Source organism: Ambystoma mexicanum, chromosome 7q (genome assembly GCF_040938575.1).
Source record: "Ambystoma mexicanum isolate Mex_15411 chromosome 7q, UKY_AmexF1_1, whole genome shotgun sequence".
NCBI classification, from domain to species: domain Eukaryota; kingdom Metazoa; phylum Chordata; class Amphibia; order Caudata; family Ambystomatidae; genus Ambystoma; species Ambystoma mexicanum.
Window position 1 is genome coordinate 301,846,951 of NC_090941.1, and position 25,273 is coordinate 301,872,223.

General features: G+C 47.9%; 1 protein-coding gene across 12 annotated transcripts in view; it reads left to right on the forward strand.

Moving 5' to 3' along the window:
• The window catches only part of MYCBP2 (MYC binding protein 2), a 3,160,061-nt gene that overhangs the window by 1,084,201 nt on the left and 2,050,587 nt on the right, over window positions 1-25,273 (forward strand). For all 12 annotated transcript variants that reach the window (XM_069639721.1, XM_069639717.1, XM_069639718.1 and 9 more), the window contains one exon: window positions 21,093-21,285. In XM_069639721.1, the coding sequence (XP_069495822.1) occupies window positions 21,093-21,285 (193 nt within the window). The remainder of the gene's footprint in view (window positions 1-21,092; window positions 21,286-25,273) is intronic.

The window sequence follows — 25,273 nt, forward strand, 5'->3', positions numbered from 1 at the left end:
GTCCTGGAATATGTATAACATATGAAAAGTAACTCGCCTGCTTTATCGCTCTTTTTGAAGTTGAATCCTAACTTTGGGATTAATGTTATTAGTAGTTGCTGCTTTTTAAAGAGTGTCTAATTATCCTTGTGTATATGTAAATAAATATTTATACTATAACCAAGTGTGTAAGTGTTCACTTGGATACCTGTATTTACTGATTTCATTGTATAGCTCTACAGCTCACATTTCCCCTCTTACGATAAACCTGGATGCTCAGTCACACTACCAACTGTGCAGTGCAGACCTATATTAAAAAGTGGGTTACCTAATACCAAGAGCTACGTCTTGTGAAGTCCACACCAGTTGGACTCTACCAATTCTTACCTAGCAGATGCCAGATGGAGACCGATCACAGGCTCATGGAACGACAGGATCAACCTCAATCCGGCCTTCCGTTAAGCCCTCCCCCACCCCCATTGATGGTCCGCTCGCCCTCATCTCTCGCAAGGAGATCCCTTTCAGACCCCTGCTCATCAGGTGACTGTCACTACCGACATATCTGTAGAGGGGTTGGGGCACCCACATTGGCCAACTGTAGGCAGGAGCCTCTGGATTCTGGAGGAAGAGTTGCAAATCAAAGTCCTAGAACTGCAGGTAGTCTTCTGAGCCCTGAATTCCTGCAAGCCTCCGCTCCAGGGAACACAGCCGCTATGTTTTACATCAGGAGAAAGGGTGGCGCTTCCTCTCCCATTCTCTCTCGGGAGGCACAGTACCTGTAGCACTTGGCCATCGCTCAGCAGATGTTCATCTTCTGATTCACCTGGCAGGCGTTCACAACACCATCGCAGACTTGCTCAGTAGAGAGCTACGGTGCTGCAACGAGTGGGAACTTCAGCAAACCCAAGTATCTCTTCTCTTCAGCAAGTGGGGGTCACCCTCAAATCGACCTTTTTGCCACGACTGCCAACTCCAAATTACTCAAGGGCCTCTTCAGGACATTCCCTCTGGTGAAGGCGCCAGCATGGGGAGCTCAATGTGGTTTTGTCAAAGCTAATGGCCCCACCTTTTGAGCCAATGCATCGTGCATCTTTGAAGTTTCTGTCCTCAAAGACAGCCTTCCCAGTGGCTATCACCTCAGTCAGGCATGTTGGAGAAATTGAGGCACTCTCATGTAAGCCTCTGTATTTGTCTTTGCATCCTTCCGAAGGGGGTTTGCGGACTCATCCGTCCTTGATGTCTAAAGTTCCATCAGACTTTTACTTGAACAAACCTTTGGGCTTGATGGTTTTCTTAGCTAACCCATCTTCACCGGCAGGGAGGGCATTGCATTCGCTGGATGTTTAGCGTGCCTTGTAGTACTATATGGCATGCACCAAACCGTTTAGAAAGACTACTCGGCTTTTCTTTGCTTTCGGACTTGTGTGACACGGCAAGGCCCTGTCTAAGGCTTCCATCTCAAGGTGCCTCTCTGGCTGTATCACACATTGTCGTTTGGCAAACAGACCTCTGCCAGGTCGGCTGAGAAGCCCCTCCACCCGTGCCATTGCAGCAACTACAGCGTTTCACTCGGGTGTTCCCCTGCTCGACATCTACAAGGCTGCTACGTGGAGGTCCACCCACACCTTTGCAAGATTCTACTGTTTCGACAGGGATTCCAGGGAGGGGTCCTCAGTCAGCCAAGCAGTGCTTCACAACCTATTTACATGAGGTGTCTGTCCCAGGGGTAAGTGTATTGCTTCTGTTGAGCCTTATGATATGTCATTTATAATGCACCTGTAGACATATGTTTCTAGGGATGACAAGATAAACAATCATACTAGGCCTTGTGTCATTCATATCGTGCAAGTGCGGTCATGCAAAGTGCAGGGGATGGGGGGCAAATGGGGGAGGGGAAAGGGCAATCAGGGCAGCATTGCTTTGAGTAAGTGCAGCCAGAACAGCACTGCTCTGGGTAATTGCAAAGATTCGCGGTACTGTAGAGGTTACAGTTACAGCCCCTAGTGCGTGACCAGCCCGGAGGCAGTGCAGGGGAGACCATTCAAGAGGAGCCAGGTACCAAGTAAGACTCTGAGGGTAACCAACCATCTCCTGTGGTTATGTCTATGTAATACTGTGTAATCGTATTCATGAGCATGTGAATCCATGCAAGACCCCATGCTGGAGAAGGAATACATTACTTGCCTGTAACTCCTGTTCTCCAGAATGAGTCTTACAGCGATTCGCATGTAAACCCTCCCTGGCTCTTCTTTGTTCTTACTGTCACTTTACTCGTGCTACCAAATCATGAAGATCGCCACCAGGGGTGGAGCTTAGGGGGACGACTATCATTGGCTGGGGCAGTATGACTGAAAGTGACGGCAATAGGCCATCGAAGTGACTAGCAGTTTTTAGCTGTAAAGCGAAACTGCTTTTATTACCGAGGATTCCCAGCCTGACTGGGAATATTCATGAACATGTGAATCCTTACAAGACCCATGCTGGAGAACAGGAGTTACAGGTAAGTAACTTATTACTTCTTTTACACCTGGCTTAGTAGGGTTTACAAGCAGCTAGAGTAAAAGGTTACTTAGCTGCGCTTTTCATCTTCAAACGCACACATGAGCAAGGTTCATACTTAAATGCCTATAGGAATAAAATCTAACCATTAAATTCCCACCAACACCCTGTGTTGGTGCCGGCCTGAAATCTGAACGTAGTACTAACATTCTTGCTGGGGGAACCTTTTGAGTCTTCATATTGTTGTCCATTGAAGCTCCTATACTAGAAAAACTATATTTCAATGGATTGCTTTTCTCCCGCAGATTCCTCATCTGATAGATGTCTTCATCCAGCTCTGCAGCTCTGAAACCTTTCGACAGGGGACGTAGTGGACCTCGACTCGGTCGTCGATCCGTCTTGCTCAGTGCTCGATCGTCGACTTCAGACATGACGTTGGGTGTCATGTGTATATATACCACATCACTACGCCCCATACCGCAGTTCCTTTTTTCCGCACGTAGGTTCAGGAACACAATATCGAGTCTTCGACTTCGTGTTTGTGACTAAAATTCATCACATTTGTTTCATAAAACTTCAACCATGATGTTTAATCACTGGATTTCGGGCTTCAAATGGTGCACCGACATAACAAAATGTCGGTGACTGACACGCAGAACATCTGTCTATGGTGTCTGGGTACGGATCATGACACGGAGGTATGTGCATCGTGCTCCGAGATGCAGTCGAAATCCATTCGTGAGTGGGCTGCCAAACTTGCATTGGGTCGACCATCCCCGAAGTCCCCGGTGCAGTCGCTTGTTCGGTCTTCCGAGGCAGAGACGAAAGGGCCGAACCCTGAAAAGGAGAAGGAAAAGCATCGGCAGAAGGCCAAAAAGTGGTCACGCTCGAGGAGCCACTCTTTCTAGTCTTCATCGCTTAAGAAAAAGAGACGCCATTGACACACATCCAGCTCGTCGGGGGGGGGGAAAAGCAAGCCCTCGGCTGGGCCGACCACTCAAAGACTGGGTACATTTAAAAAAAAAAAAAAAAATCTTAGACCTGTTTACAACACAAGATGCTGCAGGTGCGGGTATTCCTCCCCCCTCAGCCACCCCCTCAACAGCAGGCCTCGGCTGCAAAAGCGGCGCTCGGTTCTCTGGATCCCACGCATGCCAAACTGTTGATGCTATCTGCATCAGAGAAGCCTTCCGACTCGATGCCAAAAAGGGCACAAAAACCATTGATGCACGGTCCTTCTGGAGAGCTTCGATACGCTGCCTTTCCCGACGTCACAGTAATATCCAAGCCTCGACCGGCGCAGACAGCCTTTTCATCAGCATAGAAAGAAAAACCTTTGGCGGCCACTATCGGCGATGGATTCTTTGTCCTGCTCTCCAGGTCTGGATTCTTCGAGTCCATGGCATACATTTTCGGCCCGACCAGGGCGATAACCAGGGAAACATCTATCCCATGTATACAGTGTCTGGAGGTGTTGATTTTTTTGATGACCAAGCAGGCCTGTTAGCATTAGCCCAAGGTTTACACAACGCCAGCGGCCTGGACGCGTCTCCAGATGCCGAATCTCAGTTGGGCCAGCCCTACACGCACATCCATGCTAAATTTAGGACCTTAGTGGAAAGGGTAGTAGACACTCTAGGTTTGAAGGATCCGGCAGCACCTGTTCAGGGCTACGAAATAACAGACCTATTAGATGAAGGTGCAGCATTTGCAGACGCCCTAGCCTCCTTGTGGCAACATCCCTGCTCCATTCCCCCGGTCAACTCTAACTTTACGGGGAAGTACAGACAGGCAAGAGGAGATCCATCTTTCCTGGCTTCTCACCCTTCTCCAGAAGGGCTTGTTGTGTAGGCAGCCACAATCACCACCAGACCCGCAGCATTCACTTTGAATCTGCCGCCGGACAGGGAGGGTAAAAGGTTGGATGCAATAGCCAATAAGGTCTTTACTTCTGGTAGCATGGTGCTGAAAGCGTGTGGGTTTGCAAAATATTCTTTTATATAAAGCTGTGGAGCAGGCTGCACAATACATCCCCGAAGGTGAAATGCAGGATGGGTTTTACACGGCTGTCGGAAGATGGGAAGGAGGTAGCCAAGCAGTCGTTGCAAACGTGTCTGGACATGGCCGACTGCGTTGCCCGTTCCATGGGGTCGGTGGTATTGTTAACAAGACAAGCCGATCTTAAAACCTCTGATTTCTCCTGAACGTCCAGAATAGGCTACTGGGCATGCCTTTTGAGGGAGAGTTTCTTTTTGGCCAGAAAGCCGATTACTCTTTGTAAAAGTTTAGAGGGTCTAAATGAGCTGCAAAATTGCTGGGCATAGCTGCGCAGCTGGCCAAATCTGCTTTCAGCTTTGCCTCTAGGGGCAGAGGCTACAGGCGCTTTGTGCCTTGTCTCATCTAGAGGACACCTGCCTGCTACTGCACAGGCTGGGTTTCTTCCTGAACTTGAAAAAGTCCCATATAACGTGAGTCCAAAGACTCCAGTTCATTGGAGTAGTGCTAGACACCCGGGTGGGGAAGGCCTTCCCTCCCGAGGAATACGTCGGCAGCATAGCACAGAGGGTACATTTGTTCCGGAATCACACCACCTTGCCAGTGGCTTCCTTCGTCTGCCTCTTAGGTCTCATGGCCTACTTTGTTTCTAGTGCCAGAGGCCAGGCTGCGCATGAGATCCCTGCAGTGACTCCTAAGAGGTCAGTGGTCGCAGTACCTCGTGACGCTCACGGATCCTCTCAAGGTGTCCAAACAAGTGGTTCATGACCTCAGATGGTGGACTGACCGTGGATATCTTATTGCGGGGGAACCCTTCTGGCCTCCTTGACCTCAGACCTGAGTGGTCGCAGATGCATCTCTGAAGGGTTGGGGCTCTCACCACAAGGCAGGTGAGCGGTCTTTGGTCAGCGATGGAAGACAGGTGGTACATCAGCAGGCTGCAGTTGCGAGCCATTAGGCTAGCCCTGAGGGCTTTTGCTCCGTCTCTCAAAGGGAAACATGTACTGATCCTGACTGACTACACGGTGGCCATGCACTACCTGAACAAGCAGGGTGGGGTGTGCTCCCTCGTCCTTTGCAGAGGGACGATGCAGCTGTGGTTCTGGTTGCTGGAGAATAAAGTCTTGGTCTCTGCAGTTCATCTGGCTGGGACAGAAAAGTGCTTGATGAATGCTCTGAGCAGGCAGAGCATGTTCTCACACGAGTGGGAAGTGTGCCAGAAAGTCCTGGAGGAGGTCTTCTCTCTCAGGGGTTCACTAGCAGTGGATCTGTTTGCCACGGAGTCTAATAGGAAATGCAGACAGTTTTGCGGGAGTGAATTCCCAGCAAACGGTGCACTGCGGGGGACACACGTACTGGTTGATTGGACCGTCCCTCTTCACTAAGCCTTCCCCCCGATTATGGTCATCCCATGGGTTCTCAGGAGGTTGAAGAGGTTTTGGACCACGGTGGTCTTGATCTCCCTGGACTGGGTGCGGAGAACGTGGTACTCCAATCTCTTGGATCTGACCATCTGTCTTCCTCACCGGTTGCCTCGGTGCCCGGATCTCCTGACCCAGTCGGAATGCTGGGTATTCTACTCGAACCCGGAGTCCCTCAACCTATATGCGTGACTCTTGAGAGGATGAGGTATGATGACTGACCTTTCAGAGGAGGCTCGAGGTGTTGCTTGCTGCACGCAGACAATCTTGTTCCTTCTGTCACTGGGCTCATCAGACCTTAAGGTTACCACAGTCAAAGGATGTTTGGCGGCCTTATCTGTTTTCAAAAGGTCCCCGGATCAAGGTTCCTTATTTACGATCCTGGTTATGGTCCAGTTCCTGAAAGGCCTGGTGAACAAGTTTGTGCCAATTCCCTTTGTTGTCCCAGATTGGGATTTAAATCTAGTTCTAACATTCTTGATGGCAGATCCATTTGAACCCATGCATTCCTGTTCCTTGAGACTGCTTTTGTTGAAAACAGCCTTTTTGGTTGCGATCACGTCAGCCAGGGGAGTTAGTGGGTTGCAGGCCTTGTGTTGCAAGCCCCCGTTCCTGCGTTTGTTTCGGGGGAAAGGTTTCCCTCAAAGTAAGACCTGGCTTTCTCCTGAAAGTGGTTTCAGAGTTCCACCGTTCTCAGTCAAAAGATTTGCCATTCTTCTACCTGCCTCCTCACCACTCTAAGGAAAGGAGCAGTTCCACTGCTTAGAACACAAGGGAGCCTTGAGTTTTGTATGTCGCTAAGACATATGCATTCTGAAAATCTGACCAGCTGTATCTCGCAGAGGTCTAGCGGTGACAAAGCAGACTCTATTTCAATGGATTATCCTCTGCATCACAGAAATTATCATTTTGCAGACAGGGAGCTTTGGGGTACACTCGATGCGAAGGGGTCTTGACTTCCACAGCCCTGCAAAGGGCAGTTCCCATTACGGACATCTGTCATGCGGCCACATGGTCGTCTTTGCACACATTTCCAAGCACTATTGTCTAGATTTCGCCCGTGGCTCTGATGCATGTTTTGGTAGAGCAGTTCTGCAAAATCTGCTACAGTAATACTATCTGCTCTCCATTGTCCTAACTGCTTGGGGAGACTATCAGACGAGGAATCTGAGAGAGAAAAGCAATCCATTGAAGGAGAAATTACTTAACCGTAACAATATTTCTATGGATTCTTCTCCCGCAGATTCCTCATCACCCCTCCCTTCCATCCCTGCTCAGAAAGTTCTTGTGGCTCTGAGGTGACAGCTCCTTTCTGGCTGGTCGCTTGCCTTTTTAAAAAAAAAAAAAAATCTCTAAATTCTTTTTGATTCTTGCGGTTTTCACCGCTTTGGGATGTTTCCCATTGTCAAGTTTTAACTGGCTGGTTTTCCTCTGCAGCCTTTAAGCAGGGGTAACACAGGGGGAACTGAGATATGGAACATAGTGACGTGGTATATATACAACGTCTGACGTCGCGTCCAGAGCCGACAATTGAGCACCAAGCAAGACGGATCGATGGCTGAGTCGATGTCCACTACGCCCCTGTCAAATAGTTTCTGAACAGCGGCGTTGAATGAGTATATCTATCAGATGAGGAATCTGTGGGAGAAGAATCCATAGAAAGGTCATTAAGTAATTTCTCGTTCTAGTAGCCATAGCCTCCATTTGCAGGGTAAGAGAGTTGCAGGCCCTCTTGTATGTTGGGAAAGATTTTCTTTTTGCAACTTTCCCTCCATAGATTGCTATGAGACACCCTTTCTTTTCCTTCTTTTAAACATTGTGCAGACTTTTTGGGGGTGGTAAGTAAAGCCTTCTGCTTTACTTCCCTTGCTTGGATATGCTCATTCTTATTGGGAAGCCGGCTAGACTCTAAAACAATCAGTACTGAGACTTATTGTTTTATTCTAACATGTTAGTTTAACAAAGCCAACTTTTCACACGAAAGTCAAAATTATATACAATTATTTTACAGTGTTAAATATATAACAATATTAAAATTAGATTTAGCTCTGATCATATTTCACAGTAATTTCATGAAAAATAAACTTGGAAAGCAATTTCTGAGGCTTGTGGAGTCTGCTTAGATAACATGCTATGCATAGGCCGACATCTAGTGGAAGCTGCAGAGTATTACAGTTTTTGATTTTGAAACTCGAAAAGGGACATCGACACGGCGTGCTAGTAATACGATTCCTAGTGTGACGTCTACTGTACCCATGGAGCTTCACGCGTCTGGGTCCCTCAGATTGATTTTTTCCACCATCATAGTTGGATGTACGTCGCAGAGTTCCCTCTTGGCTATCGCAATTGCTTGGAAAAAGTTAACTATAGTATTTCTTTCTGTCCTTTCGATATCAGTCTACCGCGAGATCCTCGGCGACGGCATCAAGGACGAATTACTATTGACGACGACTAGAACTCGTCTCGACGATTCTTTGTCAACGGGCCTCAGCCCTCAAAGTAGGGAGAGTGGGGAGAGGTTTATATTTTAATCTTGTTAAGAGAATGCATATTCCCCTTCCCTCCCACATATTTCGCCAGGCTGCCACCCCCATTCATAATGGAAAATACACCCTTTAAGTTTTGCCCTTCTTGTAATAGAAAATACCCCAGGAAAGACTTGCACTGGCTGTGCAACCTCTGTCTCCCCAGGGATCACGCCGAGGGACAGTGCAAATCGTGCAAACTGTTCCGGCCTAAAACATTCAAGGACCACAAAACCAAACACTGGGCCCACCACGCCATGCAGGGCGAGGCCGCCATAGATGTCGAGGGAGCCTCCAGTGACGGCAGTATCAAGGTCTACAGTGACGCCAAGGGCGATCGGGATACGTCGCATACCCACGTGCAAGACCCCAACAGGCAGGCCAGCGGTTCTACTATGGGGACGACACCCGGCGGCACTAACACGACCAAGTCTCACCACACAAAGCACACCTCCCATGGCCAAAAGTCGACTACCTTGCCGACTGGAAAGCCACACATAGCCTCAAAGGGGAGGTTCAATATTTCTCTGTCATCTGGGCCATCGCGGTAGCTATCACCACACGACAGGCCCCCGAAACAAATGGTCAAGTCTGTTTCTGACACTGTCTAAAGCCACAAAATCCACACATGCTGCCGACTGGGCATCGAAAGGCGCGTCAACGGCACAGGCCGACGACCGGGTGTCGAAAGACGCGTCAACGGCCTCCTCAAAGAGTAAGCCAAGCTCGGAAATTAGTGAGCTGATCAAGAAGCACATTCCAGACACTGTTAAAAAAACTGTGCTTTGAAAAACCATAAGTCTTCGATGTCACAGGGAGAGGGCACTATTTCGGGGGCTATGCACCATAAAAGAACCCCTGCCCCAGAGCCAACACCCACTCCCTCTGCCCCTACCCTTATTCCCCCTGTTGTTACAAGTTCATCTCGATGGACAATAGATCAAATTGACATGATCATGAGGAGAATGTTCTCCTTCATTAATTTCTTTAATAACCACCCTGAGGTCCTACAAAACCTTCAGGGGTACTCAACAAGGCGGGACAGTAGCTACTCCTAGGGGGGCAGCAACCACACATCCTTCTGTCAAAAGAGCCAACACAGACTTCACACAAGCTTCCACCTCGCATCAAGACTTAGGGCAGCATGCTTATTGTTTCACCATGCAAGACTCTCAGGGACCCTGGGGCTTACACAGACGACCAAGGGGACATGGGTGACGTCGACCAATATTATGATGAGGATGTCTGTCATCCAGTCCCCAGATCATTTAGACCCACCAGTGGCAGACTCACCAGTGAATAACCAAATATAATGACCTACTCCTGAAGGCTGTAGAGCATTTCAAGATTGACACACAGGAAACACAAATTGATAGACTTTGTTGAGGACACATACTATAGATAAAAAATCAGCAACCCAATTTATCCCCCTGAGACAATCAGTACAGAGATGCATCCAACCCTCTCTGCTCACTCCTAATTAAACACAGGCAGTCCACCCACGCATCGAGAAAGTATTCAGGCCAGCCCCCTTAAACCCCTATACGTCAGGGAGCATTTAAAACCTGACTCTTTAGTGGTAACATCTACTAGAAAGAGCAGGAACCCCTCTGACCTCTTTCGAAGCCCCTCCTGATAAAGGAGAGTAAAAAGATTTACACTTTCGAGTGAAAAGTAGCCTCATTGGTAGCTTACCAAACTAGAAATTCCTAATAACACATCACTATTAGCCAGTTACAATTGTCACAAGTGGAATGACATTGTCATACAAATTGAATCAGTCTGAAATCCCCTTAAAACATAGCTCTCGCTTTCCATTGCAGAGGGTAAGCAAATAGCAAACTGCTTCCTCAAGAACAACTTGGATGCAGCTGACAATGCAGTAAGAATCATAGTAGAGGGCACATTAATTAAACGACATGTGTGGCTTCGACAATCGGTGTTCAAGCTGGAAACACAGGCAACCCTCCTTAACATGCCCATTGAACCCACCGCTTTGTTTGGCAAAGCAGTGGAAGACGCTCTAAAAAGTGCTAAAGAGGAGTATGACCACCCGCTACAGGTTCCCTCCCATGCCACTCCAGTAGGTCGCATTCCACACTTACACCACGCATGGGAGGGAATCACTTTGGACAAGTGGGTACATTTCACTGGGGTGGGCGGTTATTGCATAGAGCTGATCCAACAACCAGCCAACCACCCGCCAAGACAAAGGAACACCTCCCAGGAAGAACAACGTATCCTACTGGAAGAATTGAAGGTACTGCTCCTAAAGCACGCCGTAGAATTTGTCCCAGAAAACCAGGTAAAGAAGGGTATTTATTCAGTGTACTTCCTTGTGCCAAAAAAAGAACTAACGATGCCTCCTGTCCTAGACCTGCGCCCTGCAAACACTTATGTCAAGCCACAAAAATTCAAATTAACAAGGGGGGTCCTGGGAGTCCCTCTGCCAGACATTAGTCCTGGTTGCGAGAGACTTACCCAGAGTCTTTAGCTCACTATCTTTCACAGAGAAGAAATATCCTAAACATATCAGTCTTTGTCCTGCCCTGGGGCAGTCCAGCACCGAAATGCTAGGCAATTCTCCTCTGAACAAGAGTACCAACAGCATCCCCAGACACGTGTTTCGGTCTGGTTGGACCTCATCAGTAGGGAGGAGCTGTGCCTCTCTAAGAATAGTGAGCAAGGGGGCCACAAAAATTCTACATGACAACGCTACAGGAATTAATCCCACTGCTAAAGCAGGGGGACTACATGGCAACCTTGGATACAAAACATACTGCTGCAAACACCTCAGTATCTAGCCTGTCGCCAGATAACCGTAAGCAAAGCAGTGCGCTTGCTCGGGATGATGGCATCATGCATTTACCTGGTCCCACACGTATGATTGCGCATGCACCCAATGCAAGAGTGGTTGGCAAAACAATGGCTTCAGGCAAGTGGTTAGTGGGACGATCTAGTGGTCGTTTTGTCAACCCTAGTAGAAGCTCTGCGCTGGTGGACAAAGGAGAACCTGTTAAAGGGGAAGTCCTTTCATAACCCCTCAGTGAAAGCGGTTGTCACAACAGACATCACTCACCATGTGGAGAGCCCATTACCTTCATCACAGAGCGGATGCTCTGTGAACTCAGATCACAGCCCAGAATCACATCAACCTCCTGGAACTTCTAGCAGTGTTCAAGGCACTACAGGCCTTCCAAGTACACATGTCGCATCAAACAGTACAGATACTCCCAGACAGCACCACTGCTATGTTTTACATAAACAAGCAGCGGGGCACACACTCGCCAAGTCTGTCCAGGCTAGCACAAAAAATCTGGAAGTGAGCACTCAAGCGGGGCATGTTCGTAACATCGCAACATATTCCAGGGGAACTCAGTTCTCTGGCAGCCACTCTAAAGAGATACCCTGTACCAGAAGAACACGAGTGGCAACTCGACAGATATCCTAGAGAGAATATTCTCACAATGGGGTCATCCCCGGCTAGACTTGTTTGCCACAAGCCTAAACGCACAATGCCCAGACTTCGCGTCCAGATTTCCCCAACCAGGGTCCAAAGGGAACGCCCTGTGGATGAACTGGTCAGGGAAATTTGCTTGCGCTTCTCATCCCTGACACCCCACTCCCCCCCACCCCCCCAACCCCCGCACACCGCTGACACCACCCCTGAGCTAAATAGTGCACATGATGCACCAGGAACAAGTAACACTAATCCTGGTTGCTCCTATGTGGGTGAGACAAACTTGGTTTCCACATCTGCTCAAACTGGCGATGTGCGACCCAATCAAGCTCCTGTACACGTACAACATGCGAACACAATGCAAGGGAGCAGCTCTCTACCAGCGCCCTCAATCTATTAACTTGGCATCTTGGCTCCTGAAGTCATGGAATTTGGCCACTTGAATCTTCCACAAAGGTGTATGGATATCCAAAAGGAAGGCATGGAAACCCTACACCGGACACTGATATTTCAATAAGTGGAAGAGATCAGTGATATGGTGCACGTCAGACACTAAACCCAACCGAATGTCCCCCAGCTAACATTCTACACTACATGCTTTACCTACTAGACTTTGGCCTAGTATTTAACTTCATCAAAGTGCATCTGCCGGCCCTTTCAGTTTACACCACTTCGCAGAACAAGGTGTCAGGTGGAAAGTTCCTGTCATTAAGGCATTCATGGAAGGTGTAAAGCGGCTATACATCCCAATTTCCAACCCTCCCCCGGGTTGGGATCTCAATGTTGTGCTCTCCAAGCTCATGGGTCCACCCTTTGAGCCTATTCACAAAGCCTATTCACAAAGCCAGCCTAAAACATCGACTTACAAAACTGCATTCCTAAGACGAGTCGGTGAGCTACAGGCTTTGTCTGTTCAATACCCTTTTTTCATTATACACAAGGACAAGGTTGTCCTCGGAACGCATCCTAGGTTCTCCTAAGTTAATTTCAAAGTTCCATGTTAATAGAACTCCCTCCCTTCTTTCCAAATCCATCAAACTCACCAGAAAGAAGCCTCCATACACTTCATGTACGGAGGGCGTTTTTATACTATGTGAACAAAACTAAACCTTGAAGGAAAACAGACCAACTCTTAGTTTCCATAGCACCTGGAAGAGAAGGCGATCACATATCAAAGAATGTCATCTCCAGATGGATAGTCAAGTGCATACAGCTCTGCTATTCCCTATCTAAGAAAGTCTTACCAGAGGTACAGGAGTCATTGCAAAGGTCCCTCTAGACACCATTTGCAAAGCTGCTACATGGAGTTTCAATCCATACATTCACACAGCATTGCATTGACACATTCTCTAAAGCAGATTCACAGGTCGGACAAGCGGTCCTAAAACATCTTTGCCGCTGTACTGTCTCACTTCCCACCTCCTTCTCCAGATACTGCTTGCTAATCTATGCAGAGCATGTGATCTAAGCAGATCCACAAGCTCCCGAGGGATATATTACTCACCATAATCGTATTTCTGGTGCTTGTATCTGCTTAGATTCACATGCACCCACCCTTCCTCCCCTTCTGGAGTAGAAGGCGCATCAGTGTTTTCTAGGTTATCACTGTTTCTGTTTTCACATATGTACTCGCGCATTTTTATTGGTTTTATACAAATAAACATTCCACTTTACAACTGTGGATCAATATCAGCATTACACCATCCCTTCTGTGACTGTTTTCTCCCCTCCCAAACTTCCCCCTCCCATCCCGGCCTACGTCGCACCCCTCCTTTCATCCCTCTCTACTCAAATCATCCACTCAAACCTCTACCGTATTATCTGACCGAAGGTCTGTTACAAATCCTGAACACCCTGTTCCGAGACTGCCAGATCAGCTACTAATTGCCTCCACGCCTCCCCCCCTCCTGTTCCACGTTTCTATCTCTCGCTTCTTGCCATACCACAGACTCTGCATGGGCCCATTTTAACAAATCCTTCATACTTTAACTGCTGGTCTTGCTTGTGCCTTCCATCCCAACGCTATTCTGCGTTTTGCTAGTATTTATGCTAAGTCCTTAAGTTTACTTAGAGGTTTAGCTTGTTTAGGCCTCGGGAAACCTAACAGACAAGCCTTTGGGGCTCCCACATCCAGGGTAATCTCTGCTCTTGCCAGTGTCTCTGCTACTTCTCCCCAAAATCTGACGATCTCTGCGCATGCCCAGAACATATGTACCAGATCAACATTTACTTCCCCGCCCTTCGGACATGTCTGTGTGTTAGCTTGATTGAACTTAGCTATTTTATTCGGGGTCAGGTATGCCCTGTGGGTAACGTATAGATGGATCTATTGTAGTCCCGCATTCCACAACCCCTTTTTATGGTACCCCATCGCACTTCTCCCCATCTCATCAGACATTGGTTCCCTTAATTCTGCCTCCCACTTCTGCCTTGTTTTTACTATTTCCTCCATGACCCTGGACATCAGTAGCTCGTATATACGTCAGACTTTGTGCCCCCCTTCTGGCACATCATAAAATGTCTCTACCGTCTCGTCCTTCTGTAGTGGCCTCTTGGTCTCTGACCACCACCGCCTGAGGTTCTTCAAGAGTCAGACATACGTAATGTGTTGCCCCCAGTGCACGCCGGTGTCTCCCACCAGCTCCTCAAACTTCTTGGGCTTCCTCTCTTCAACTGGCTCCCACCGTTGCTACCCCCATGGGCTCCCACCATCTTCTCACACTCGGCCTGACTCGTTTGTCCGTCTGACAGCCATTTAGCCACGAATTGCAGCTGACTAGCCATAAAGTATACCTCACAATTGGGCAACTTTATTCCTCCTTGCTCACATGGAGTCTGTAGTTTCCGCAGTGCCACTCTACACCTTGAGTTGTCCCATATGAATATTCTGCATATATCATGCAATTTCCTAAAGAACCTCTTGGGTATCGCAAACGGGACATTTGCAAAGTAATGTAGAAATCTCGGCAGCACCACCATTTTTTGGTAAAGCTGCCCGTCCCATCATGCACAATGGCAGCTTAGAACATTGTCATGCTCTTCTCAATCCTATTCACCGCGTTATGTATATGTTCTAACTGAGGGTTGTGGTACACATCTTTCCCCACATATCTGAACGTCACTACTTCCCACTGAATCGGCAACACCAGCAACTTATGTACAGGTTTCCCTGCATACACTCCGAGGGGGTGCAGACTCCACTTCTGCGGGTTAATGGGTATGCCTGACAGTGCTGCGTATCGTTCCAACACATCTAGGACATATTGTACATTCTGCTCTGGGAACTGTAGGTATAGGAGCATGTCGTCCGCATACAGAGATATCCGGTGCTTCCCTCCCGAGGTACTTCTACATATTCTTCCTATAAATAAACCACTGGTGGTTCCAATGCTAAAATGAAGAGCATGGGGGACCCAAGGGCAGCCCTGTCTCATGCCTTTACTAAGCTGCCATTGCTCCGAAACCGTGGAGCCATTTTGACTCTTGCTATCGGCTCATTGTACAGTAGTGTCACCAATTCAATGTATATGGGCCCAATGCCAAATTTTGTCAGTATCGCTAGCAGCCACGGCCATCGTACCGAGTCAAATGCCTTCACTGCATCCAGTGGCACCACTGCTATCTCCTGTGTATCCCTCTGAGTATAATCTATTATATGTTGCAATCTCTGCAAGTTATTAGTAATATTCCTGTGTGGGACATATCATGTCTAATCTGGGTGTATAAGTTTACTATGATCGGTTTAAGCCTTTTTGCCATGACTGCAGTAAGGGTCTTCCCGTCCTGGTTCAGCAACGAGAGGGTCCTATATGAGCCACATTCAATGTCCGGCTTATTTGGTTTGAGGAGTGGGATAATTATCGACTCTCGCAGAGACCCCAGCAGTTTACCCTTATCTAATGCCTTATTTAGCATTGCTAGCAACGGAGGAAGTATTTCAGCCAAATATTGTTTCGAAAATTCCCTGGGTAGTCCATCCGCTCCTGGGACTTTACAGGTTGGTAAAGTTTTATCACACTCTCTAGCTCTTCTAACGTTATAGGGACTTCTAGGCTATCGCTTTCCTCTTTATTTAGCTTGGGAAGATTCATCTCCGTCAATGCCTCTTGTATATTCGCCTCCTCTACTCCCACAGATTCATTATAAAAGTGCCTATAACAGTCATAAAAACATGAATTAACTCCTCCTGTGTTTCCCGTAACTTCCCATCCATCCCTTTCACAGCTGTAATAGTCTGCCGTGTGGTCTCGCTCTTATACAGCCACGCTAACAATCTGCCCGGCTTGTCCCCTTCAGCATGTTGTCTTTCAATGTATTTCTTGTAGCTTAATTTGCCCAGCCTTTCCCAATGTTCCCTACACTCCTGCTGTAGGCAGGACACTTCTTTGGCTTTTTCTAGGGATCTATTTCCTGCCTGCATTATGGTTTGTCACTGCCTCTTTGTCTTTTGTAAATCTTGTGTTCTAACCTCTTGCATTCCCCTCTGATTTGGCCGCCCCTCTAATCACCACTTTAAAGGCTTCGCACAGCGTACCCGCCAAGTCTACACTGCCAGTGTTGTTCTCAAAATATTCTAATATTCTTTCACTTCAGTTCTCAAGTGTTCTCGGAATCATGTGTCTGTCAATGCATCCACTCTAAGCCTCCAAGTAGGAATCTTGGCTCGTGGAGGAAGAACCTGCCATGTAGCAATGAACAGGGTGTGATCCGACCGGACCCTAGCTTTGTACTCAGCCTGTGTAAACTCGCCCAACAGTTCCTCTCCCACGAACACATAATCTAACCTATGGTGTTGGTTCTTCAGGGCAGTATAGTGTGAGTATTTCCGGTCTTGTAGATACAGTTTCCTCCATACATCAACTAGCTTAAATGTTTGTAACCGTGTGTTCAAAGCTTTGGCCGACCAGGTTGTACAAGCAAACTTGCTATCTGATCTGTCTATCTTCGGGTCCAAAGTAGAATTAAAATCTCGTCCCATATTACCGCCCCATCCCTATATAGGCTAATTTTAGGGTACAAGGATCTAAAGTAAGCAGCAGTATCTTGGTTGGGGGCATACATATTAATGACACACATTTCTCTGCTTTCCCCTAATAATCACCATCCTGCCATCACTGTCTTGATGGGTCTGGAGGAGCTTGAATGTTATTGATGGTGCTACCCAAATCAGGACCCCTCTAGCATATGCCGAGTACGTTGAGTCCAGAGTAATCCCGCTCCATTACTGTGCTATCATGTCTTGTTTCTCCCTGGTCAAGTGTGTTTCTTGCAAAGGTGCTATATCTATTCTCTGCCTTCTCAAATAAGTCATAACCTGGTTACTTTTAATATAACTGTGCAAGCCTCTCAGGTTCCAGGTTTACTATATTAAGTTCCCCCATATTCTCTGGTCTCTTGCCATCCCGATTCTCTCTTCGCCCTTCCACCCTGATTTACCTGTGCGTCATTGTAGGCCAACTTCCCTTTAACTAACCCAACTCCCCTCTTCCCCCCCTACCGTTTCGAACATTTGCCCAGCTCCAATACTGAATCTCAGGCATCCTCACACCTTGCTCTTTTCTCGGCCTGTTGCCGGTACTCGGAGTGCAGCTGGAGAATACCGATCTACTAGTATCCTAACTAAACTACTCTTTGTGGCTCAATAGTGGGATTCCTAGCGCCACCTAGGACTAGGCAACCTCTGTGCTTTCTGCACTTTGCAACAATAATAAACTCCTACTTTTCCATCTGAAGTGTCTCCATCGGATCATTATGCATTAGCCCCTGTGTCCCACCCAAGTACATTAATCTCAAATTGCAGCTTCACTTATCACTTCCTTCTGCCCTCTGGTCTTCTTTTCCCGTCGGCATGTTGTGCAAGTCCATCCACATGCTCACATCTTCTGGGGTCTCGAAAAAGACAGCATGATCTTTGTGCAGGACCTTCATGTTCGCCGGATAGAGCAACATATATTTGAGATTGGCTGCTCGTAACCTCCTTTTAACAGCCCCATAGCTCATCCTTTGTTTCTGCACCATAAAGGTATAATCCGGGTATGCTGTGATGGATGCTGACACCCTGTGAATCGTTCCTCCTTTCTGAAAGTGTTCAAGTATCCTTTCCCAGTCTTTGCAATTTAATCTCTTGGCAATTATTGGCTGGGGTGGAGCTCCGGGCTGCGGCCTCCTTGTTAAGGCACGGTGCGCTCTTTCTACATTAAACCCTTGGGTGAGTGATACCCCTCCTATTTCCTGCAAAAGCATGTTTTCCACATAGTTGGTCGGGTTTGGGCCTTCCTTGCCTTCTGGGAACCCAATTATCTGCACATTATTCCTTCACGCCCAACCTTCCACTTCTTCCGCCCTGTTTTCCAGATTCCACACCTGTTTCAGCACGGATACTTCCTGTGAGTGTTCCCTGCAACTGCTTGTATTAGCTTCCACCTCTTTCTCTAACACCGCATTGCATTCCGTTAGTGCCCTCGCGTCCTGTCTCGGGAGGTTCACGTCGATATTCATTGCGTCAATTTTTAATTCCATCGTGGCCTTCAACTCTGCTATTGCCTCTAGTATTTGCGGGTCCATTTTTACTGAATGTGCTTCGCCGTTGTTTTCGTGCCATCTGTCAGCTGTGTAGGTTTGGCGATTTGCTTGTATCGACGACTGCTTCCCTTTGTTCTTGTTTGCCTTTGATGCCATTGCAGCGCCTTTTCGTTTTACAGCACTCCTTTTCGCTTCAGTTTGCATGATGCAGCCGCTCGGCTATCTCTGTGCTGTGTTGGGGACGTATTTCTGCTATATGTATAGCGGCTTTGTCGGTATTCACCCTTTGCCGCGTCTTGCTCTTTGCCCTTGCTCTGCACTAGTTTATTCGCAGTCTAACTCCACCATTCTCTGTAGTGGGGTCTTCAATGTTACTTCTTGCTTCTCATGTTTCGATCTCCTCCTTGTTTGCATGTTCACCGACGATTAGCTCTTTGGTCTGATGGTAGGGTCCTGGTATCTCTTATCCAACACCGTTTATTTTATCAGCCTTTGCAATCATCCATTTCTCCTTTACAGTCACTGTGCGATCCGTGCCAATCAGGCCTTTACTTTCTGCCACAAATGTCCTACCTCCAGTCGTCCCTTGTACTTGCCACTTCGCGGTTTGTGTCCCCACCTGTATTCGCTTACTGCAGAGGGGCGGGGGGGGTCTGTATTTATCTATTTGTGCCAAGCTTTACAGGTGTGTCCGTGCATGCCACCACTACGGAATTGGCCACCCTGACTTTGCCTCTGCGTTCTAGCGCGTGCATTAAGCCTCAACATCAGCCGGGGGCTATACTGGTGTCCTTTGCTCTCTCGTTGCGTATTTGTGGGTGTGCATGTACCCAGATCTCTCTGGTGGTAGCCCCAACTCATTTAGGCCGAATTCAAGTCTCCGGGTTGGTTCTGGCCCATGGTGCCTTCTCAGTGGCCATCCACTGCCATTTCGGTATTCCGTGTCCACCTCCTTAAATTGTCTACTTATTAGTCTAAGTTGATGTTTGCTCCTGCTGGGTTGTCCCTGGCTGGTGTGTACTGCTCTACAGATGATGTACCGTATGAACCCCTCCTCACGGGGTTGGGCTGATGTGCTGGTCTTTTATACACTATTACTTGTACTAACCCTGCTTCTGGGTTTTCACTTATGTGTCTGTCCTGTCTGTGCCTCCCTGTGGGCACAGTGTCTCTGCAGCTCTCCTGAGTCCACTGTTAGGGCCAGCCTGCACGTGTTATGGATTCCGTTAGTTCCTGTGCTATGCCAGAGTACCTTATCTTCATACGTATGTCAATTTCATTTGCTTTATGTTAAGCCCATTCTCTGTAGTTCGGCTCTGGCAACTATGTAGCCACGCACAATGTCTGTTTCTCAGTAATCCCCATTGTTCAAGGGGCTCTGCTTTTCAGCCGCCTGTACACGTCTCATCTCAGCTGTTTCGAGGCAATGTTTCCATTCACCTTCGTTTCTTTGCAGATCCATGGCTGTGTAATTTCGTAAATGTCAGTGCCTTCCAGCCGGGCAGCTCCCCAGATCTGTGCACTTGTGCTATTGCCCCTCCATTTCTATTGGTATTATTACTGTCCTACACATTCTTCCAGCACACAGGTATATTCCTCCTCACCTCCTGAGCGCTGGCGGCACTGCGTGATCCCCAGCCAGATCTCCATCTCATCGCTGCAGGCTTCCTCGCACTCCACCGCTGTGTTCCCAGCCTCTGTCTACTTTGTTACTTTCTCTGCTTTCCGATCTTTCATTAAACGGGCAATCTCTGCTTCCGCCAGACTTCGGGCAGCTCCTCATGATGTGTTGCAGCTGTCCTTCGACGCATCTCTTTGTCCTCAAAGCGCCATCTTGTTTTTGTCTGCGAGCTGCCGTCTGCAAACTTCACAAGCTCATAATTTCTCACACTGCAAATTGCTCCATACTTTCAACCGCTGCACACGCCTTGTGTTTAAACTCCTGTAGATACCACTTGACACTTCACAGCAGGCGCAAAAGGCATTTTTTTCAGGATCATCGGCGGATCAGCGGGAGCACCTAGGAATCTCGAGCTATTCCGTGCCCATGTAGCCAAGCCCTCCACACTTCATGCAACCTCATGTCAAAAGCAAACAATCTGAGGGACCTCGATGCGTGAAGGACCATGGGTACAGTACACGTCACACTAGGAATAGTATTACTAACACGCCCCGACGACGTCCATTTTTGAGTTTCGAATACAAATCTTATAATACTCTGCGACTTCCACTAGATGTCGGACTATGCAGAGCATGTGAATCTAAGCAGATACAAGCACCAGAAACACGATTACGGTGAGTAATGTATCCCGTATATTTTATGATGAAAACCAATGAGATGCACAACAAGATAATCAAACATGTCTTTAAAGCACATCAATGATTTAAGGTAAAGTACCTATTGAATGCCAGGAAACTCACTAACATTGTGACCTTATGATTCATTACGCAGGCACAGTGTTTTCTCCCAGGAATAACATGGCAAATTGTAGTTTTTCATAAATGTTTGTTTCTTTTAACCAAGAATCTGAAACTGATAACTATAGTAGTGCTTTTCAAGAACTTATAATAAGCAGTCCTTTGAGCACATACATCCTGTATATTCCAGTTTACATTTTACTTCCTACATTATTCTAATCTGTTAATCTTATCCTCTCTGCTTGCTTCTGCATTTCACTTAACCTGGAATAGGATTGTTTCGAGTCCTTGTTGAGCATTCTTCATTGGAGTTGGACCACCTTGGTACTGGGAGTGGAGGAACTGCGAGGACTGAAAGGATTCCAGTACACAGCTACTCTTTTGGACTTGGAAAGGCTACGTTTTGTGGGAACATGTTGTCTAAGGTTACTGCGGGTTTACACATGCGAGATATACCCTATATCAGGTACCTTGCCTTTACTTTTAATGCTGGTAACGTGTTCAGTGAATCATGCCACAGCTGTAATAGTATTAATATGGCTGCATCTAACTACTAACTTTAGAGATGCACATCTAAATACACACCTGGTCATGTATTGCAAATAGTGTCACCATTTAATTGTACTGCTTATCCCAGCTAATAAAGTAATTGCTTGTATGTGTTCATATGTCTGCTAACGGAACATATGTTCTAATCAGTTATTCTGTTCGGCAGAGGGCCATGGCTCATGAGTGGCTATTTCATCAGTAGGTCATGTAGCCAGCCCCTTATTCAACATCAAAGCATGTCATATTATACCATCTAGTGGTACATATATTGTACATTCCAGATGGTTCCAGTGTTTAAAGTTACAATTTTGTTGATAGCAGAAAGGTATTCTGAACAAAAACACTATACCAAGGACAACTCATTATATTAGCAGTTCCATTGCTGGGTTCTTTACTATTGGGAATCTAATAATAAGTGGGGAGATTTGTAGGAGGGTATTTCAGAATCACTATTGGCATAGAGTTCTCATAGACAAGCCAAAGAGGACCTACAGGTGTCCACTGATTTAGAAAAAAAACATTGCAGTATTAATATTTCTGATGTTTGTTAATCTGCTTAGAATCACATGCTGTGCATAGGTCCGACATCCAGTGGTCACTGCGGAGTATTGCATTTTGTTTTTCGTAGTCGAAAAGGGGACGTCGACAAGGCGTGTCTGTAACACTATCCCTATAGTGACGTGCGTTGTACCCACAATCCCTCATGCGTCGAGGTCCCTCAGATTGTTTTTTTCCGCCCAGCTTATGGTCGCCTTACGCGGAGCTCCTAGAGAGACATTGCTAAACAATTACTACGGACCTCGGTCCTTAATATATACTTATTGTTAAAGATCCCTCCCCTCGACGTTAGCTGTGAAGCTGTTTCTCCGCCGAGCAAGTTTTCGACGGAGGAGAAGAGACGGAGGAGATCCTTCGGCGCTGCCGAACACGTAGCCAGGCCTCGCCGGCCAACATACAGTAGGGAGAGTGGGGGTTTCAAACTTTTACCTTCTCGTCGAGAATGTCTTTCTTTCTCCCCTATCTTTCCCTTGGGGTTGTTATCACCAGTTTTTATTGCCTCAGCTATGGAGAGGACACCTTTTAAGTTTTGCCCACGCTGTAGGGGCAAATACACTTGGAAGGACAAACACAAGCTCTGTAATCGTTGCTTGCCCCTCGATCATAAAGAGGACAGCTGCGCGGCCTGTAAGCTCTTGAAACCAAGAACTCTTAAAGAACGGAAAGTTAAGAGGTGGGCGGACTACGCTATGTCGAAGTCAGTTTCCTCACCCGCCGCCGCTGTTACAGAAAGTGACGAGGAGGGTGATAACTCGACGTCCGTTACGGAAGTCATTAACCCCCAGAAGGAGCGCTCGCGCTCCTCGACGTCCGTCCCCGGCCCCGACGGGCTCGGCTCACGCCCTGCTTATGGGGATGAACACCCCGGCGACAAGGACGCACACAGACTGTCATGATCTCTGCTTCCAAAAGGTCAGGGTTTTCCCAACTCCCTTGGAAGCAGATCCATAACCCAGGTTCCGAGTGCCAACCAGTCCCAATTGGGAGCTTTTGGACCCAGTCCTGGCGCCAGTGGCACCAGGCTCATAAATATGCCCAGTCCCAGCGCTGGAAGCGCCGGGCTCATAATGCTTGGGTGGACTTACCTGCAGCAGACCATGCTGCTTACTTGCCTGCCAGTTGAGCCTCTGATCCTCTTCTGTTTGGAACTACTTTTCCTGTTGGGTGGGGCAGGAGCCACTCCCTAGGTTCAGAACACTGGAACTCTTCTGGAAAGCAGGAACTCTTTTCTTACCTAGGCGTGGCTGTGGAAGGAGACACCTAAGCACTACAGGAGGCTATTTAAACCACACCCGATGGATGAATCTTGCTTTGCGTTATTCTGCATCCTCTGCAGCAGAACACTCATCGTGTCTTCTGCATCTGATCCTGGGCCTAAGGAAAAAGGCTTACCATCCTGAATCCAGTCTTCAGCAACACCTATAAAGACAAGAAAGAACAGGTTAGCATTACGGTCTTCAGTGACAGCTCTTCACTTACCTGGTCCATCGGCTGTCACCAATGCCTCGCGCTGCATTCCGACATCTGAAAGACAAAGGCTTACCTACTCTTCGTGCGCTCCAGAGGTCTTCACACTGCATTCCGGCATCTGAAAGACAAAAGCTTACCAACTCTTCGCACGCTCCGGAGGCCTTCGGCACTGCATCCCGCATCTGAAAGACAAAACAAGGTGCGTTTAAAGACATTGGGGAACTTTAATACTCACGTGCCATTACTCCTTTCCACATCTAACCCAGTGGGTATTCCGGCACCCTGCAGCCGCTCCGAACTTGTACCTGCAAAATAAAACGACAGTTAGAGCGCATCGTGAAGCAGGCAACAAGCGCTTACTTACGTGCTTCCAGGCGCTTCCATTCATCACACGGGCTCCATCTTCAACTCACTTCAGCCCGTCATCCACCATCGCCGGAACCCTGCAAAATAAGAGATATCATTACTAAAGACTTTAAAGACATTAGAATTACTCGAAACTTACCGTTCGTGCAGTAAACGACGGACAGCAGTCCTCTGAAGTCAAGAGGCCTGCTCCCCTTATCCAGTGAAGAAACTGGTTACAGCACCCTGCCCCGAGGCAGATGGAGAGCACGGCGTTCACTTACCTAAGGTGAGAGCGTTAACCTTCGGAGTTCTACAGGAGAAGAGAAAGGGAAGAAGAGAGAGACATTCAATAACCCAGTTCATTAATCCCATATTTTCTATCTGCAGACATCTTACCCTTCGAGTCAGACATACAGTGCACAGAGGTCCAGCCCAAAGAGCCAGCCGTGTGTTACACATCACCTTTGAAGATACGGTATACGCCCAGTCAAGACCGGCGCCTCTACGGGAATCAGGTGAGCGTTACACAGACCCCATAGGCCTAAGCACACAACCCACGGCTCTTCTTCGTCCAGGACGAAGGATCCACCAGCGCCGAAGGGGACGCAGGGCACTCCGGCGTCGACCTCAGACCGCAAGGGTCTCAAGCCCCACCCGCAAACGCAGCCGCGACCAGCGATTGGGCTTTCATCTAATACGGGCGCTACCTCAAAAACCTCCGACGTAACGCTCCATAGAGCGGCCGTCGAAAAACAAGGCGCAACGCAGGCAACGCCGACTCCAGAACCCTCGACTGACGAACTCGTCGTCGAGAGTCTGGTGAGAATTGTTTCCGAGGACAAACGTAAGCGGACAACGAAACAGACGTCGAATACCGCACCCAAGGAAATAGAAACGCCGAAAAAGCACAAGAGTAGCCAGGAACTGCCCCATCCATCTAAAGGCACTTCTGAACTACCGGAGGGCTTTTCTGAGGGCGACGGAAACCTTTCGTCGACGTTGTGGGAGCGTTCGAAGCGTTTTGAAGGTGAAAACACTGATTTCCCCCCTCTAGACTATTCAGGGGTTCCCCATGAGACCCTGGAAAGACTCCATTCTTGTATGGAAAAGATGGAGAGGTTTTTGGGTAGCCAAAACCCACCCACACCCAAAAGACCAAGAGAATGGACCCAGGATGACCCTAGGGTCAAGATTCCTAGGCTTTTTCCCCCTTCTACAGATGCATATGACCTCACTGAAGAGGAGCATTACCTCCAGGAAGATGAGGAGTGTTTAGGTGGAGAGGAAGAACTTGAGGAGGAGAGGTTTGAGGAAGACCCTTACACTAGCGCAGGAGCTTTTGAAGAAGATACAGCTACCTCACAGCCCTGGCACTCCCCATCAGTGCAGCCTTGGCAATCCCCATCAGTGCACTCAGACCCTGATGTCTTTCAGCCTTCTCCTCCCAAGGACTCACCTATTGGGAACACCTCCCCCATAGATGACCAGCCTTCACTTAATGCACTTTTGCGCAAGGCAGCAGCGCATTT